Source organism: Simochromis diagramma, unplaced genomic scaffold (assembly GCF_900408965.1).
Source record: "Simochromis diagramma unplaced genomic scaffold, fSimDia1.1 OVJJ01000816.1, whole genome shotgun sequence".
In the NCBI taxonomy this organism is placed as follows: Eukaryota; Metazoa; Chordata; class Actinopteri; order Cichliformes; family Cichlidae; genus Simochromis; species Simochromis diagramma.
Genome location: NW_024386908.1, coordinates 138672 through 157128, shown reverse-complemented (window position 1 = coordinate 157128; position 18457 = coordinate 138672). Strand labels below are relative to the sequence as shown.

The 18457-nt window shown below is 45.0% G+C and overlaps 1 protein-coding gene across 3 annotated transcripts in view; it reads right to left on the bottom strand.

Annotated features, from left to right (window-relative positions):
• Nucleotides 1–3947, bottom strand: part of LOC120735534 (heterogeneous nuclear ribonucleoprotein L-like) — a 57920-nt gene extending 53973 nt beyond the window's left edge. Inside the window, exons 1-3 of one of the 3 annotated variants that reach the window (XM_040034925.1) lie at nucleotides 3628–3947; nucleotides 2797–3548; nucleotides 1412–1981 (exon numbers count right to left, since the gene is read on the bottom strand). In XM_040034925.1, coding sequence (XP_039890859.1) covers nucleotides 1412–1633 — 222 coding nt within the window. In that variant the 5' untranslated portion in view covers nucleotides 1634–1981; nucleotides 2797–3548; nucleotides 3628–3947. Of the gene's footprint in view, nucleotides 1–1411 lie in introns of all 3 variants that reach the window. The other 2 variants (XM_040034924.1, XM_040034923.1) reach the window with 2 other exon arrangements.
• Nucleotides 3948–18457: the final 14510 nt, after the last annotated feature.

The window sequence follows — 18457 nt, the reverse complement described above, 5'->3', positions numbered from 1 at the left end:
CAAATCCATTTCTTCAAAGAACCACAGTGAGAGTTATTATCAAGAAAACCTGCCCAACAGTGGCTGACCCCAAGAGCCCCTCACCAAATCATCCAGGAGGTCACAGAAGAACCCAGAACAACATCCGAAGAACTCTGTCAGTGTCAGTGTTCACGACTCAACCACAAGAAAGAAACTGGGCAAAAACTGCATCCATGGGAGAGAAAACCAATACTGACCATAAAAAAACCAAAACAAAGGTTCATCCTCACATATTCAAAAGCCCATCTTGCTCCCCAAGACTTTGGGAAAGTTTTCAGGGGACTAATTAGAGAAAAGCAGGACTTTTTGGAAGGCTGGTGTCCTGTTACAGCTAGCATAAAACTACCCCAGCATTTCATAACAACAACATCGTACCAACAATCAAACATTGAGGTAATAGTGTGATGGCCTGGGGCTGCTTTGCTTGGAATCATGGATTCTACTCTGAAAATCCTGAAGGAGAATCTCCAGCAATCAGTTCATGGCCTGATGATGAAGAGCATTTTGGTTATGCAGCATGATCTGAAACACATCAGAAACTCCACCTTAAATGGCTTAGAAATAATAATAATAAAGCTTTGAGTGGTCTAGTGAAAAGTCCAGACTTAAATCCAATTGAGATGCTTTAGCATGACCACAGACAATTCCATTCAGTTTTATTTATATGGTGCCAAATCACAATATCAGTTAGGGTTAGTAAGGTGCTTAAATTGGCCATTCATACTCGAAAAATGTCCAATTTGTCTGAATTCACACAACTGTGCAAAGAAAAATGGGCCAAAATTCTTCAGAGTGAAATGAATGTCTTGCCAGTTATCAGCATCACTTGAAACAAAGGGGTAAATACTTTTTCATGGCACTGTAAATATCAGATGGACTCAACATTAGCAGATACAAGAGACACTGGGTGAATAACCAAAGAGAAACCAGGACATCTGTGTTAAACCCAAATTTAGGCTTCTGAGTTTCGTGTGGGAAACGTTAACAAGTCGATGACTTGTACTGAAAACCCTGCGTTTGTTAATTCAGTGACCTGAGAGGAAACCACAGCATTGCAAGGAAATACACAACAGACACCATAGAGTGGAAAGAACCGAATATTCAACATCAAAAGTCAAACGGGACATTTTGCACATTTACCACCACACACATTTTATCGGATAATTGCTTTGGCTGAATGAACACAGGCGCCACATTGAAAAATTGGCCTGGATTTATAGCTCAGGCTCCACTGTGTCGGTGATGTCGGCGCCGACATATGTGTGACAGGTAGATGTCTCTTGGCACAGACTGCATGACAGCGCGCGCGCACATGCGCGCGGGCTCGCCCGGCTCGGTGTGTGATGCTGTGCCGCAGGGTACCGTTAGGTAACATTTTTGCTCTCCTTACCCTCAGCCCTGCTCCGAATTGGCTCGCGCTCCACCGGGCCCGATTGTCTGTCGCCGACTCTCCGTTACCGGGTAGCGATCCGGAGTCCGAATCCTCTCCTTCCTCCAGCTCCTCTTCCCCCTCCTCTCTCTCATCCGCCTCCGTCTCCTCTGTTTTGAGCCGTTTAGCCGCCCTTCCGTACTCCCCTTCCTCACGCTGGCCGGCTTCTTCTGGAGTAGACATGCTCGGTGGTGGATCAGGTGGACGAAGCGACAGTGTCTGCAGCTGGTCACTCTGACACGTCCATGCCGAGAATGATCCTTTGGTACCTGTCTCGTCTCACGGGTCCTTTCCACGGATGCGTCTGTCTCTCTCCAGCGCCAGTGATTTTCTATATATATGTCCCGCCCAGTGCCTTCTGTTATTGGTGAAACTGGTCCTGCGCCTTACAGACACGGCGTGTCATTGGTCGGAATCGAGTCGTCAACCGACAGGCTCTCTCCAGGCTATGCAGAGGAGTGCATGGAGGGAGCGGAGAGGAATGGTGGGTAACATACAATGCAGGGAGAGGCAGACTGAAACCACAGAGGGCTGGAAAAAGCAGAGAGAGGGGGGGGAGAGCATCAGTGTGAATTTGCAGCATCATGAAAGGAAAAGTCATCTTTATCCTCTGTCATGCCCGGATTACCCAGAAACATGGTGGGATTTAGGAAAACAGCTCATTGTCGCATAAACATGTTTTTAATTTCCTCACATTACATTTACATTTAGACAGGTGAAAGGTTAACCCTAACCCTTATGTAGCCCTCTGAGAGCAGCGTAACCTATCCTGACTTGGTCTCCAGCACAGGTACTGACTGAAATCCCCAAATCCAACTGAACATTCTTTTTGTTAGACGCCTTTCCCAGTTCAATCTGTCAAAGTTCACACGTAACGGTTAGTTCCTCTAAACAAGAGCAAAAAGCGGATCTTCTCAGTTCCTGTCTTGGGTATCCTTTCTGTACATAGTTCTGGTTTTGTTCCTTTTCCATTTCAATAGTAATGACAATAAGTGTGCCATTGCATAGGCACACTTAATAATAATAATTTTATTATTATCAGTAGTAGTAACACTCTATCACATTTTCCAAACTATTTGTCAGGTCTTAATCACAAAGATTCTAATTATTATGCTGAACTCAGTCTGCTATTTTATTTTTAACTGCAAGCTTTCTGTCAGCATATCTTGAACATAACAGAAAAACTAGATAGTAAAAACAGACACCCTCATTCAGAGATATTATCAAATCATAACATCACGTCAGCCCTGCCTGATGCGTCGATGTGGTCAGCAGCCTTATTTCCTGTTGCTGCATGGGAATGTACAGTCACCAACAGCCAGAGGTATTTTAATGTGTAGTCTCACCCCCGTTTAATTTGTGTCTGATGTAACTGATGAGAGATACAGAAGTAAAAGGAAACAGTCTTTCTCTGCGGCAGTCACTTACACACTGTTTTGGTAAGAAAAGAAGAAATGAGGTTTTACAAAAAGCATTAACTAGTTTGAACGACAATGCCGTTGTTCAAACTAGTTATTTTAGTAAATAGTATAGGGACGGCACATTGGTGGTGATTAGAGTCTTGGACATGTCAAAGATTAGCCACCGAACTGATATGATTGGATTAGTATTTTTTGTGTAATAGCAGATACTCCCTCTCAACACCTTTGTGGTCAAAACTGCCCCATTGAAACCAAATGTTTGAATCTCTCTGCTGTTCCAGTATAAAACCACAGATTCTGTAATGTCAGCATTTCATTCTGAAAACAAAAACTAGTGATATTTGACATTTTTACTGCAATCCACCAGATTCCCCATTGTAGGCCAATGCAGGAAATTCTTGTATTTTTGCCAGTTATATTATGGAGCCGTGCGACCACCAGACTTGTATCGACGCGTGTCTGAATTAGTGAGAAGATGCGTGCATGTGTGCGTGCATGTGACGCTGTGTAAATGTGTAAACATGCACTGATCATTTCAGGGGTGAAGAAAGGTCATCTTGGAGCAATGTGCTGTGAAGTGGCGCTCGAGCAGCGACATGGCCTCCTGCCCTTGCTGCACTCTAGCATGCAGCTTGGCTGAGGGGTCATTTCATTAGTGAGCAGAGAAGAAGAAAGACCTGCAGCAAAGAAAAGGAGAAAAAATGAAGAAACAGTTTAGTGCAGAAGAGGGTTTAGAGAAGGTCATGCAGCCTTTACCTGTCAGGGAGCTGCAGGACTCATCAGAATAAGACAAGCTTAAACGGAGAATGCATACTGCTCAGCGGAGAGCTCCACGTCTGTGAGCGCCTCTGACACTTCCCATGAACGTGGAGAGGACTCAGAGGATCCTGCCCATCCTAACAGTGAGTCGACATGTCATGTCCAGATGCTTGATCTGAGGGTCTATGAGATACGCTGTCTGTCTTGACCTTTTCTTCACTCCTGACATGATGCAGTTGATTTTGCAAAGGACAAGCCTACACAGGAGGCGTTCAGTGAGTGTCAGGATGAAGTGATGTGGATGTCCAAGAGATATCATACGTGGAACTTCTCTTTTTTGTTTATAGTTGTAGGAGGCAGACCACACGGTGGCCTCTTGACCTGCTCTTCAATCGCATTGATGTCTCCACCTTCAATGCTGTTCACTGCTGTGGATCCCTCCTGAAACCAGCAAAGAACATACACATGAAGGTTTTCTTAGAGGAGCTGGGGATATCCATGGTGTCCTCTGGGATCGTGCAGAGAAAACACCTGCCATGCTCAGTATCTGCTGCTGCTATAGCAGTAGAGTTACAGCCCGCTGCTCCTGCCTGCACAGAAAACACAGACACTGCTGGTTCTGCACAGGCCTAAAAACAAGGTCCTTTACCAACTGCACAAAGCGTAACAAGTGCATTTGTAGAGGATTCACAGCAGGTGAAATACTGCAGGCCTGTTGGCCTACTGCTGGGAATAAGCACACACACACACGCACACACACGCACACAGATACATATCAGATATAGATATATATGATAATAATAATAATGGATTGGATTTATATAGCGCTTTTCAAGGCACCCAAAGCGCTTTACAATGCCACTATTCATTCACTCTCACATTCACACACTGGTGGAGGCAAGCTACAGTTGTAGCCACAGCTGCCCTGGGGCAGACTGACAGAAGCGAGGCTGCCATATCACGCCATCGGCCCCTCTGGCCAACACCAGTAGGCAAGTAGGGTAAAGTGTCTTGCCCAAGGACACAACGACCAGGACAGAGAGCCCAGGGATCGAACCGGCGACCTTCCGGTTACAGATGCGATTCCCAACCCCCTGAGCCATGATCGCCCTGTATAGAATAGAATAGAGTAGAATAGAATAGAATAGCAATTTATTGTCATTGTGCATGTACAACAAAATTACGGGTGCTCCATCTGTGCAGGCACTTTGGAGAACAAAGTGTTTGAAGTAGTCCAAAGGACAACAACTTAAATAGCACATCCCATTTGGGATTTGGCAATAGGACACACAGAAGAGTACCAGTTGAGCAAACTGGGAAAATGGATTGGGACTGAGATCAGCTGGTCTGCAGGGTTGCTAGCTGATCTTGACTATGAAGTTTGCTAGAACAGTATTTCTGCTATGCTCAGTATTTTTTGTATGTGAGCAAAAACCATAAACCACCCTCTGTCCATGGTCTGTCTGTCTGAACGATGTAATGCCTGTGCATGCCTTCACAGCATACTGGTTTATGACCCAAAGTTTAAAGTGGGGCAGACTTGTGAAAGGGTTTCAGTTACATTCAAGAGCCAATGGTCACATTATGTGCAAATTATTTGTGATTTTCATAATTAACTAAAAAAAATAAGGCAAAATAAATAACTACTTGAATCGCTTCGCTAATACTAATGTGTACTACTGGCAAGCTACTAAAATATCTAGTTAAACTACTAGTTTAATGTCAAGTTCTCTACTCTGCACCACAGAGGTTGTGCATTAATTATAGTGACATTGTTCTTCAAGTGATCCTAATGTTTGAAAGGTGTGAGGCTGAATGAACCTCGAAAAAGTTGTTTAAGTCGCTGGTTAAAGGCCCATGCACAACCCTGCTGCCCTGCTGCGCTGTGGTTTGTAATTCCTCTCTTACTACATGTGTGCTTGGCTGCTTGCCTATGCGGTCTGAAACTAATGTCACAAACAGAATAACACAATATAGCCGAGCCATTTCCTGTTCCTCCTTGTACACACGCTTAATCATAAGTGTGTGGTCCTTCATGCAGCCTGTTTTCACACTCATGCTGTGATTCAGATCAGCTTTCAGGCAATTCAGCCTGCTGGACAAGACTAAAGCTGAAAGACGAGACTGTTAATATGATCCTTTCACTTAATACTTTTAATAGGGTGTGATTCACTTGCTCACATACAGACACACACATTATTATTAGATGGGAAGGGGAGAGACTAATGGTTTCAGTAACTATATCAGCTAGCTTACATAAATACAAAAGGTTACATGTATAATTTTAATTATTCTCATTCACATGTTGGTTGGTTGTGGCACAGCTAGTTCAGGTTTTAAATGATATGTTTGATTTCTTGTCCAAGTACAGACTATACATGAGATACATGAGAATAAACTTGCTACACATTTGTGCTAAAGCCTGCCTGCTCAGGTCAGATGACAGAGGTGAGGATTGTAGAAAAAGTTGGGTTTGGGTGCTCAGTCAGTAAAAAAGCACTAAGTATCAAACCCTGTAAATAGGACATTCCCAAAGGCAGGCAGAGTTTTGCACTGTTCCCTCACAGTAAGATGCTCCTGGGCTAAAAACTGTGATTGTACAGATTTCCTTCATCGATGTTTGTTTGCAGGCCGAATGACTCAGGGGAAGAAGCGGTTTGTGAGTCTGGACCTGAGGAACCTGATTGACCTGAGGTGCCATCCAGAGGCGAAACGAGTACTTGGTAAGCAGGGTGCAAGGGGTCAACTATGATGGCCCCGGTTTTCCTGAGACAGGAGGAGCTAGCAATGGCCTCCAGGGGTGCCAGAGGACAGCCAGTGATTTTTTGACCAGTGTTAATTACCCTCTGTGCAGGTTTCCCGTTCTCAGTTGTGGCAGCAGCAGCTATTTTTCCTTAGGACACGGTGGAAGTGCAGCTATTGCTGTGCCTTCTTTACCAGGGTGATGGCTTTGTGGGTCTCCGGAGGTGGAGATGTGGGTGCCCAGAAATGAGAGGGGACTGGACCTGTCTGTGCCTCCTGGAGTCCACCATGAGTTCTTTTAAGCATGTTTATTTTCAGGCCATTTTCTGAGCACCAGAACAAATTCTCTACCTCTGCCCTGTACACAGTTTCATCTCCATCAGAGATGAGCCCAACCACAGAGGTGTCATCGGCACACTTGACGATGTTAGGCGGGTGGCAGTCACAGGTGTATATGGCGTAGTGTAAGTGAATGAGAAAACAGCCCTGTGGGGATCCCTCCCCGACACAAAGAAAGAAAAAACAAACAAACAAAAAACCAAGCCCCTGCTGGCTACTCACAGACAATAGTTGTCGGCCTTTCAAAGAAGTCCAGAAAAGGAGACCACAATTTATAATTTTTTTTAATCCACGAACTGTATATCTAATTTTTTCTAAATCCATACAAGTCATTATATCTTTTACCTTTTTTTTTTTTTTTTTTTTGCCTGTCCCGTTTGGCTCTTTTGCCATCAGAATTGTTGTCTAAAGGCAAAGAAAGATGCCCAACGGATTTACTTTACCATATTGACCATCCCAGCCTTGCCGTAATGGTCCATTTGATTGACGTTTTATTGTTTATTTTATTTTCACTTACTGAATACGGGACAGAGTTGACTGGGGGAAAGAGAAACAGCTGAGAAGAGGGACGGGGGAGAAGGGCAAAAGACAAAAACCAACAGAATGAGCAGAAAAAAAAAATGCATATATCGATCACCTGGATCACCTGCTGAGAAAGAAAAAAGAAAACAAGCAGAAGAGAACAAGAGTAACATAATAAACAACATCACAATGATATATGGGAATATGACAGTAAATACTAAATATTAAACATTATTGTGCAGCACATAAGATCAACAGAACACAGTGTGCTTTGAGGTAGGAGCCAAAAAGGGTGTAGTTTGTGGGTGTGATCACCCGTGTGTACACCTGTGAGCATGGACGCGCTTGTTTTTTTAAAAGGTTCCTTCATGTAATGATCTGCTAGAGAGTGTGGGGGGGCCACAGCCCCGTCCTCCAGGGCATGAAGCAGGTATGGAGGAGATCAAAACTCCAGACATCCAGAGGCCCCCAGAACACAAGAGACCAAGGAAGACCAACAGAGGGGCAGCCGCGCCACTGTCCCAGTAAGAGCTGAGGAGAGTCCCAGATGAGGGCTCACTCAGCAGCCGCGGAGCAGAAGCCAGGGGGGGTTGCAGTGACGCGCCCGTGAGCTCCGCCGGCAGCCAGCCGTGCCTGAGTGACCGAGCCCCAGGCCGAGAGGCCGGGGGCACCCCACCTCCGAAGTGGCCCGAGCGAGCCCCAGGCTCCAGGCCCCGATAAGCGGCCGCCAAGGAGTGAGCCGGTGTGTACCTGGACGCCCACCCCCAGACACAAAGAACCACCAATGCACCGATGTCTGAGGGAGTCCGCCACTGGCAGGGGAAGTGGTGGTAGGGTGGAGATAGGCCTCCAAACCTTGGAGGGCCTGAGATGTCCCCAGAGAGGTGGCGCCTGACACCCAACCTGACATATAGACACAGACATACAGGCACACACATATACAAACATCCATTCCCACCCTCATGCTCTCATATGCACTTACTCCACACTCAACCAACGTGGAGACAGACATAAAGAGACGCTGTACACACGATCACACTCCCCAAGCGTACTCTACGAACCGGGTCTAGGTACCCTTGCCCCTGGAGGGGGGAACTGCACCCAGACCCAGGTGGTGTTACCCTTTTCCCTGCGGTGGGGAGAGGCAGACCGCCCCGACTCCGCAGCAGCAGGGAGGCCCCACACTCCAGACCGCAGCCGGACGGCCAACTCCTCCTCCTAGCCCCCCCGCTCCAGCAGGTCGCCAATTGTGCATGTGAGGGGAGAGAAGAATATTTCCACTTGAGTAAGTTAACTCATCTGGCCAACAGTTAGTTCCAAAAGTTAGCCAATGAATGACAGGACCACTACATGTGAATCAGTGTACTAGGAGCACCCCTACACCTTCTACAGGTTGGGCCCATCTCTGGATATATGTGCGCCGACTTGGCCCTGGACCAGTGCACACGATGAACTATCTTAAACTGAACAATATCAAGTGTATAGCGAGCACACACTTGATATATTGTGAACTTGGTCAAAGACAGAATCCTGTTCATCTGTGATATGAAAGTTAAGGTCTTGTTCCCATTTAGATTTGATGCAGCTATTGAAGAAAATTGTAAATTAAATTGCACAGAACTGATATTGTACCCTTAGAGGTTGTTTTGACCATTAAAAATATCATCTGGAGGTTTGTCTGACCCTTAAAAACTGAGCAGCTGCAATGCCAAATTTGGTAGATAGTTGAGAAAAACTTGCAAATTGTCCATCTACATCCACAAAAGATTTAAAAAAGGATTTGGCACTCAGGATGGGAAGGCATTGAAATACATATAAAAATTTTGGAAGTAGCATCATTTTTACAGAGGTAATCCTGCAAAAGTCAGCGCAGGAGGTAACAAGACTATGAAAACGAATGGATGCCGACTGGGTGAAAAAAGAAGGACGTAATCTGTGTTGCGCAGATGGAAAGAGGCAGAACGGGTGAGATTACTGATGTGAGATTTATATGATAGTGAGCTGACTAGGATGACACCAAGGCTCTTAACCTGAGTCATTCTAATTACCAGAAACCTCGAAGCACAGGCCGAGGGGGCGGTGTGGCAGCAATTTTTCACACCAGCCTATTAATCAACCAAAGACCCAGACAGACTTTTAATTCATTTGAAAGCCTGATGCTGAGCCTCGTCCACCCCAGCTGTGAAACTCAGAAACCAGTCTTCCTTGTTATCATCTATCGTCCACCTGGGCCTTACACAGAGTTTCTGTCTGATTTCTCAGACTTTATATCTAATTTAGTTCTGAGCTCAGATAAAATAATTATTGTGGGTGATTTTAACATCCATGTAGATGCTAAAAATGACAGCCTCAACATGGCATTTAATCTGTTATTAGACTCAATTGGTTTCTCTCAAAATGTAAAAGAACCCACCCACCACTTTAATCACACTCTAGATCTTGTTTTAACATATGGCATAGAGACTGAACATTTGGCAGTGTTTCCTGAAAACCCTCTCCTGTCTGATCATTTCCTGATAACATTTACATTTACAATAATTGATTACACAGCGGTGGGGAGTAGACTTTATCACAGTAGACGTCTTTCTGAAAGCGCTGTAACTAAGTTTAAGAATATAATCCACCCACTGTTATCATCTTCAATGCCCTGTACCAACACAGAGCAGAGCAGCTATCTGAACGCTACCCCAACAGAGGTCGATCATCTTGTTAATAATTTCACCTCCTCACTACGTACGACTCTGGATACTGTAGCTCCTGTGAAAACTAAGGTCTCAAATCAGAAGTACCTGACTCCGTGGTATAATTCTCAAAGAAAATAAGAACAACCCCAGGTTTCTCTTCAGCACTGTAGCCAGGCTGACAAAAAGTCAGAGCTCTGTTGAGCCAACTATTACGTTAAAGTTAACTAGTAATGACTTCATGAACTTCTTCACAAGTAAAATTTTAACCATTAAAGAAAATAAATTCTTATAAATATGCATTATGCATTATATTGATCATTAATATGCAAATTATCATTGACATGACCATTGATCAGCAACCACTAATCAAAGACCAGTGGTTGCTTTTACTGTGAGATTTCCATCAGTAATGGGAGACATTTAAAAGCTGATGTGTACCGTAAACCTACGCATACGGGTCAGTATTTAAGGTCTGACTCTCATCATCCACTGGAGCACAAACTGGGTGTCATCAGGACGAGCAAACACAATCCCCAGTGACACAGCAGCCAGGGAGGTAGAAGAACATCACATCAGGAAGGCCCAGAGTATATGTGGTTATCCCAGCTGGACATTTGTCAAAGCTGGGAAGGCGCCAAACGTAAGCTCCAGCTGATCCAGGAGAGAAGGACAACCGCTGCCTAAGCGAAAACCCATAGTGATCCTGTATGTGTCAGGAGTATCGGAGCAACTGAGACGCATTTTCTAAACACTGCGTCTCTGTGGCAGTGGTAAGGTAGACCCTACAATAATACATACAGAGGAAAACCCAACACTCATATGACCCCCTATGAGCAAGCACTTTGGTGACAGTGGGAAGGAAAAACTCCCTTTTAACAGGAAGAAACCTCCGACCGGTTAATAACAAGTATGATTCAATGCAGAGAGGTCTGTTAACACATAGTGAGTAAGAAAGGTGACTGAAGAAGAAACACACAATGCATCATGGGAATCGCCCAGCAGTCTACACCTATTGCAGCATAACTAAGGGAGTACTAGTGTACGTAGTGCCGATGTGAGCCTAATCTTAAAAGTAGAGATAGTGTCTGTCTCCTGAATCCAAACTGGAAGCTGGTTCCACAGAAGAGGGGCCTGAAAACTGAAGGCTCTGCCTCCCATTCTACTTTTAAATACTCTAGGAACAACAAGTAGGCCTGCAGTGTGAGAGCGAAGTGCTCTAATAGGGTGATATGGTACTACAAGGTCATTGAGATAAGAAGATAAGATAAGATAACTCTTTGTTGTCATTGCGCAGTCATACATAGTACAATAGTACAATGAAATTGGAAAACCTGCCCACGTCGGAACTATGTACAACACAACATGACACGACACAGTAACTTAACTTAGTAATAAAATGAAGAATAAGTTTGTTTATTATTGTTATTACCCCCCCCAAAAAAGTCCAGGGAGGTAGCCAATCAGCTCAGCTGTTTGCATTGATCAGGGCTACTGCCCTGTTGTAAAAGCTGTCCTAGAGTCTGTTTGTCTGGGACCTCAGCAGCCTGAACCTCTGCCAGACGGCAGCAGATTAAACATCTGGTGTCCGGGGTGTGTACAGTCCTAAGGATGCTGTCCCTATTGAAACAGCGCTAGCTGTGCAGGTCCTTCAGGGAGGGAAGAGGATGTTCAATGATTTTTTAGGTCATATTAATGACTATGGATAAAGTGACTAAAGTGCCTTTTTGTGTGCCTTCGTGCAGCTGGAGAACCACACACAGATGCAGTATATCAGCACACTTTCAATGGAGCAGCTGTAGAAGACAATCAGCAGCTCCTTCTTCAGGTCCGTATTTCTGAGGATTCTCAGAAAGTGGAGATGCTGTTGGGCCTGCTTCAAAACCACAGAGTTGTTAGAGCTCCATTGGAGGTCTGTCTCTATGGGCACACCCAGGAACTTGAAACTGGAGACCCTTTCCACACACTCCCCGTTAATGCTGACAGGCTGCAGCTCAGACTTCCTCCTTCTGAAGTCAACTACCAGTTCTTTTGTCTTGGTGGTATTGAGGTCCAGGTTGTTGTCTACACACCAATCTGACAGCCTCTGAACCTCAGCTCCGCATGCTGTCTTGTCTCCCCCAGAGATGAGCCCCACCACAGTGGTGTCATCTGTGAACTTATTGACTGTGTTGTCTGGGTGGGAACTAACACAGTCATGTGTGTACAGAGTGTACAGTAGGGGACTCAGTACACAGCCTTGTGGAGAGCCGGTGTTGAGGCTGAGGGCTGAGGGAAGATGAGGCCCCACTCTAACTCTCTGTACACGGTCTGACAGGAAGTCTCTGATCCAGCAGCAGGTGGTAGAAGGAAGTCCAATATCCAGCAGTTAGTGGATATTGTATATTGTATATTGACAGACTATTAGTCTGTCCGGGAGTATCGTATTGAAAGCAGAGCTAAAGTCAACAAAGAGCAGCCTGGTGCAACGCCCCTGTTGTTCCAGGTGAGAGATGGTGGTGTGGAGCGTTGTAGCAATGGCATCTTCAGTTGATCTGTCAGCTCTGTATGTGAACTGGAGCGGGTCGAGTGTGGGTGGCAGGCAGGACATGATGTGACGTCGGACCAGTTTCTCGAAGCACTTCATTATAACAGGTGTTAGAGCAACTGGTCGGTAGTCGTTGAGGCTGCTAATGTTAGTACGCTTTGGCAGTGGGACAACTGTGGCCGACTTTAGGCACGGCAGGGTGCAGGACTGGGGCAGTGAAGTGTTGAAGATCTTAATGAAGACTCCAGCCAGCTGGTCTGCACATTCTTTTAGGACCCTTCCGGTCCCCCCATCTGGACCGGCGGCCTTCCTGGGGTTCACTGCCCTCAGTGTGAGACCTCACATCATATTCCTGAACCATGAGGCTTGGGCTGCTGCTGCCTCTGGTCCCTTCACCTCAAAGTGTACAAAGAAGTGGTTCAGCTCCTCCGTAAGTGCCGCGTTACCCTCAGTCAACGTGGTATTGCAAGGTTTGTAGTTGTTTAAGTGCTGAACTCTCTGCTTGCCCTGGGTGGTATATACATGGCTGTTACCAGGATAACAGTAAGACCACACTAAGACCACCAGGTACCGGAACAGCTTCTTCCCCACAGCTGTCAGACTCCTGAACTCTGCCTCCTGACATCTGACCCACGTTAAACTCATGGACTGAACATACACACAATGGACAACTGTACCCTCAAACACACAATAATAACATGGACTGAACCACCACTCACAACCACTAGCACTTTATATAGCCTCTGTAGAAACTATCTACACCCTCACTTATCTTAACTGCACTACTGTATAGCTCTGTGTAAATAATCATTCTGTACATTCGATAATCTTTAATCCTACAACTGTTTACAACTTGCATAGTTCCCATTTCTGTATAGCTGTATATCTCAGATTCTGTAAAGTTACTTATTTCATATTCTGTATAGTTTTTCATATTTATATCCTGTTCATAGCCTGTACATAGCTTGTACTCACTACAGCCTGTACATACTTATAGTTATAGAATATTCACAACATACTTCATACCGTGTACATTATAACATTCCATAATAGACCCATTTCTGTAATATACTCACATATCTATATTATTGCTAATATATATTGTAATATATCTATATCACTAAAGCACTTCTGGATGGATGCAAACTGCATTTCGTTGCCCTGTACCTGTGCATGTGCAATGACAATAAAGTTGAATTCTATTCTATTCTATTCTAACAGTAAACTGGCGAGGTATGTAGACAGGTCTCCACTTCACAGTCAAATATTCCAAATCTGGGGAACAGTGTCTGTCTACAGTCTCTGTGTTTTTGCACTAGCTGTCATTGATGTAGAAGTATGGGCTGGTTGCCCACTCCTACCCCTCTGTTTACCGGTCCCCACACTCACACCTGTAGACCTCTTCGTGGGCGCGTAACATTATCGGAGTGGACGTTCCTGTTGTGACGGTGGACCGTGCGGCCTGCTTGCTCAATAGCCGAGTCCAGAATTGATGGCTGCAGCCAAGTCTCTGCGAGTAGTACAATGCTGCTGTCTTGTACACACTTGTTGACTGCAATCTGTTATCTCAGCTTGTCGATTTTGTTGGTTAAGGACCTGACGTTGGAGAGGAAGATACTCGGAAGCGGTGGCTTAAATGGTTGTTTCTTTAGCCATGCTAGCGGGCCCGCCCTGCAGCCACGCTTTTGCCACCTTTGTGTATGTTTCTTCTTTGGCTTGCCGCTGGGAAGAACCAACCACGGAGACCCTGGAGTTCTTATTATGTCCGGAATGCCGTGAAAGTGGTGATAGTCCAACGTAACAGCGCAATCCCAAACTCAAAAGGTCCTGACGACTGTAAGTGGATTCTACTCGATGTATAATAATAAAAAACACATACAGGGAGTGCAGAATTATTAGGCAAGTTGTATTTTTGAGGGATAATTTTATTATTGAACAACAACCATGTTCTCAATGAACCCAAAAAACTCATTACCGTATTTTCACGACCATAAGGCGCACTGTGCTAAAAGGCGCAGTCTCAGTTATGTGTGCCCTTACTGTATTTAACACACACATAAGGCGCACTGGACCATAGGGCGCATACAAGTACTGTATGCGTATTTAAAAATAAAGCGGGAGCAAACCTGAATTCGGTACCTTACTCACATTTCTATTGCCGGTAATCGTCATCATCAACAACACACAAGCATACAAGTGTGCGTATTTAAAAATAAAGCAGGAGCAAAACTGAGTTTGGTACTCACATTTTTATTACCAATAATCGTCATCATCAACAACACACAAGCATACAAGTGTGCGTATTTAAAAATAAAGCAGGAGCAAAACAAAGTTTGGTACTCACATTTTTATCATCAATCAAACCCATCGAAGTCCTCATCCTCTGTGTCTGAATTGAACAGCTGCGCTAAATCTCCATCAAACATGCCAGGTTCACTTTCTTCACCGTCAGAGTCACTTTCCGTGCCGTGCGGCTCCTCGGAAACGATGCCGGCTTTTGCGAAAGCTCGAACAACAGTGCCAGCAGACATGTTAGCCCAAGCATCTACAATCCATTGGCAAATTGTGGCGTAACTCGCCCGGCGCTGCCTTCCACTCTTGGTGAAACTGTGGTCTCCACCGGTCATCCATCGCTCCCAGGCCGCTCGCAGCCTTACTTTGAACGGGCGGTTCACACCGATGTCCAGCGGCTGGAGTTCCTTTGTCAGGGCTCCCGGAATGACAGCAAGCTCACAGTTCATTTGTTTCACTAGTTTTTTCACATCGGCTGTGAGATGGGCACGCATAGAGTCACAGATCAACAGCGATGGTGATGCGTGGAAAAAACCACCTGGTCTCCTTACATACACCTCCCTCAGCCACTCTTTCATCATTTCCTCATCCATCCAGCCCTTTTCATTTGCCTTAATGATGATTCCTGCTGGAAACTTCTCTTTAGGCAAAGTCTTTCGCTTAAAAATCACCATAGGTGGCAGTTTCTGTCCATTAGCATGGCAGCCAAGCACAACAGTAAAAGAAGACTTTTCATACCCCGTTGTGCGTATCGCTACCGTGCTGGTCCCCTTCTTCTCCACAGTGTGACTCACCGGGATGTCAAAAGTGAGCGGGACCTCGTCCATGTTTGTGATGTGGCTGGGCTGGATGTTTTTGTCGCCGATGTGTTTGCTGCAGTAGGAGCGGAAGATGGCCAGCTTTTCCTTATAATCCGCTGGAAGTTGCTGCGCTACCGTAGTCCCGGTCCTGATGGAAAAATGGCACCGTTTCATAAAACGAAAACACCAAGACGGACCTCCTTGGAAATGTTCAATGTTCATCTCTTCAGCTAGTGAAACTGCTTTCAGGTGACTATTACTGTGCATAATTATTAGGCAACTTAACAAAAAACAAATATATACCCATTTCAATTATTTATTTTTACCAGTGACATCAATATAACATCTCCACATTCACAAATATACATTCCTGACATTCAAAAACAAAACAAAAACAAATCAGCGACCAATATAGCCACCTTTCTTTGCAAGGACACTCAAAAGCCTGCCATCCATGGATTCTGTCAGTGTTTTGATCTGTTCACCATCAACATTGCGTGCAGCAGCAACCACAGCCTCCCAGACACTGTTCAGAGAGGTGTACTGTTTTCCCTCCTTGTAAATCTCACATTTGATGATGGACCACAGGTTCTCAATGGGGTTCAGATCAGGTGAACAAGGTGGCCATGTCATTAGTTTTTCTTCTTTTATACCCTTTCTTGCCAGCCACGCTGTGGAGTACTTGGACGCGTGTGATGGAGCATTGTCCTGCATGAAAATCATGTTTTTCTTGAAGGATGCAGACTTCTTCCTGTACCACTGCTTGAAGAAGGTGTCTTCCAGAAACTGGCAGTAGGACTGGGAGTTGAGCTTGACTCCATCCTCAACCCGAAAAGGCCCCACAAGCTCATCTTTGATGATACCAGCCCAAACCAGTACTCCACCTCCACCTTGCTGGCATCTGAGTCGGACTGGAGCTCTCTGCCCTTTACCAATCCAGCCACGGGCCCATCCATCTGGCCCATCAAGACTCACTCTCATTTCATCAGTCCATAAAACCTTAGAAAAACCAGTCTTGAGATATTTCTTGGCCCAGTCTTGACGTTTCAGCTTGTGTGTCTTGTTCAGTGGTGGTCGTCTTTCAGCCTTTCTTACCTTGGCCATGTCTCTGAGTATTGCACACCTTGTGCTTTTGGGCACTCCAGTGATGTTGCAGCTCTGAAATATGGCCAAACTGGTGGCAATAATAATAATAATAATGGATAATGGATTGGATTTATATAGCGCTTTTCAAGGCACCCAAAGCGCTTTACAATACCACTATTCATTCACTCTCACATTCACACACTGGTGGAGGCAAGCTACAGTTGTAGCCACAGCTGCCCTGGGGCAGACTGACAGAAGCGAGGCTGCCATATCGTGCCATCGGCCCCTCTGGCCAACACCAGTAGGCAAGTAGGGTAAGGTGTCTTGCCCAGGGACACAACGACCAGGACAGAGAGCCCAGGGATCGAACCGGCGACCTTCCGGTTACAGATGCGATTCCCAACCCCTTGAGCCACATCTTGGCAGCTGCACGCTTGACTTTTCTCAGTTCATGGGCAGTTATTTTGCGCCTTGGTTTTTCCACACGCTTCTTGCGACCCTGTTGACTATTTTGAATGAAACGCTTGATTGTTCGATGATCACGCTTCAGAAGCTTTGCAATTTTGAGACTGCTGCATCCCTCTGCAAGATATCTCACTATTTTTGACTTTTCTGAGCCTGTCAAGTCCTTCTTTTGACCCATTTTGCCAAAGGAAAGGACGTTGCCTAATAATTATGCACACCTGATATAGGGTGTTGATGTCATTAGACCACACCCCTTCTCATTACAGAGATGCACATCACCTAATATGCTTAATTGGTAGTAGGCTTTTGAGCCTATACAGCTTGGAGTAAGACAACATGCATGAAGAGGATGATGTCGACAAAATACTCATTTGCCTAATAATTCTGCACTCCCTGTACATCCACACATATGCACATAGAAAAAGCAAAAACAAAGCACTGAACGTGAGAAGCAGTGAGCCTTGTGTCTGTGCGTGCCACCATCTTGCTATTAAAGGGGCCTGATTATTTAAGACCTTGTATGTGAGGAGCAGGATTTTGAATTCTGGATTTACCAGGAAGCCAATGAAGGGAAGCCAAAACAGGAGAAATCTGCTCTCTCTTTCTAGTCCCTGTCAGGACTCTTGCTGCAGCATTTTGGATTAGCTGAAGGCTTTTCAGGGAGGTTTTGGGACTTCCTGACAATAATGAATTACAGTCGTCCAGCCTGGAAGTAATAAATGCATGAACTAGTTTTTCAGCGTCACTCTGAGACAGGATATTTCTAACTTTAGAGATGTTGCACAAATGGAAGAAAGCAGTCTTACATATTTGCTTGATATGTAAATTTAAATGTTATCAGGAAATGATCAGACAGGAGAGGGTTTTCAGGAAACACTGTTAAATGTTCAGTTTCTATGCATATGTTAAAACAAGATCTAGAGTGTGATTAAAGTGGTGGGTGGGTTCTTTTACATTTTGACAGAAGCCAATTGAGTCTAATAACAGATTAAATGCCATGTTGAGGCTGTCATTTTTAGCATCTACATGGATGTTAAAATCACCCACAATAATTATTTTATCTGAGCTCGGAACTAAATTAGATATAAAGTCTGAGAAATCAGACAGAAACTCTGTGTAAGGCCCGGGTGGACGATAGATGATAACAAGTAAGACTGGTTTCTGAGTTTCACAGCTGGGGTGGACAATGTTAAGCATCAGGCTTTCAAATGAATTAAAAGTCTGTCTGGGTCTTTGGTTGATTAATAGGCTGGTGTGAAAAATTGCTGCCACACCGCCCCCTCGGCCTGTGCTTCGAGATTTCTGGTAGTTAGAATGACTCGGGGGTGTTGATTCATTTAAACTAACATAATCATCCTGCTGCAACCAGGTTT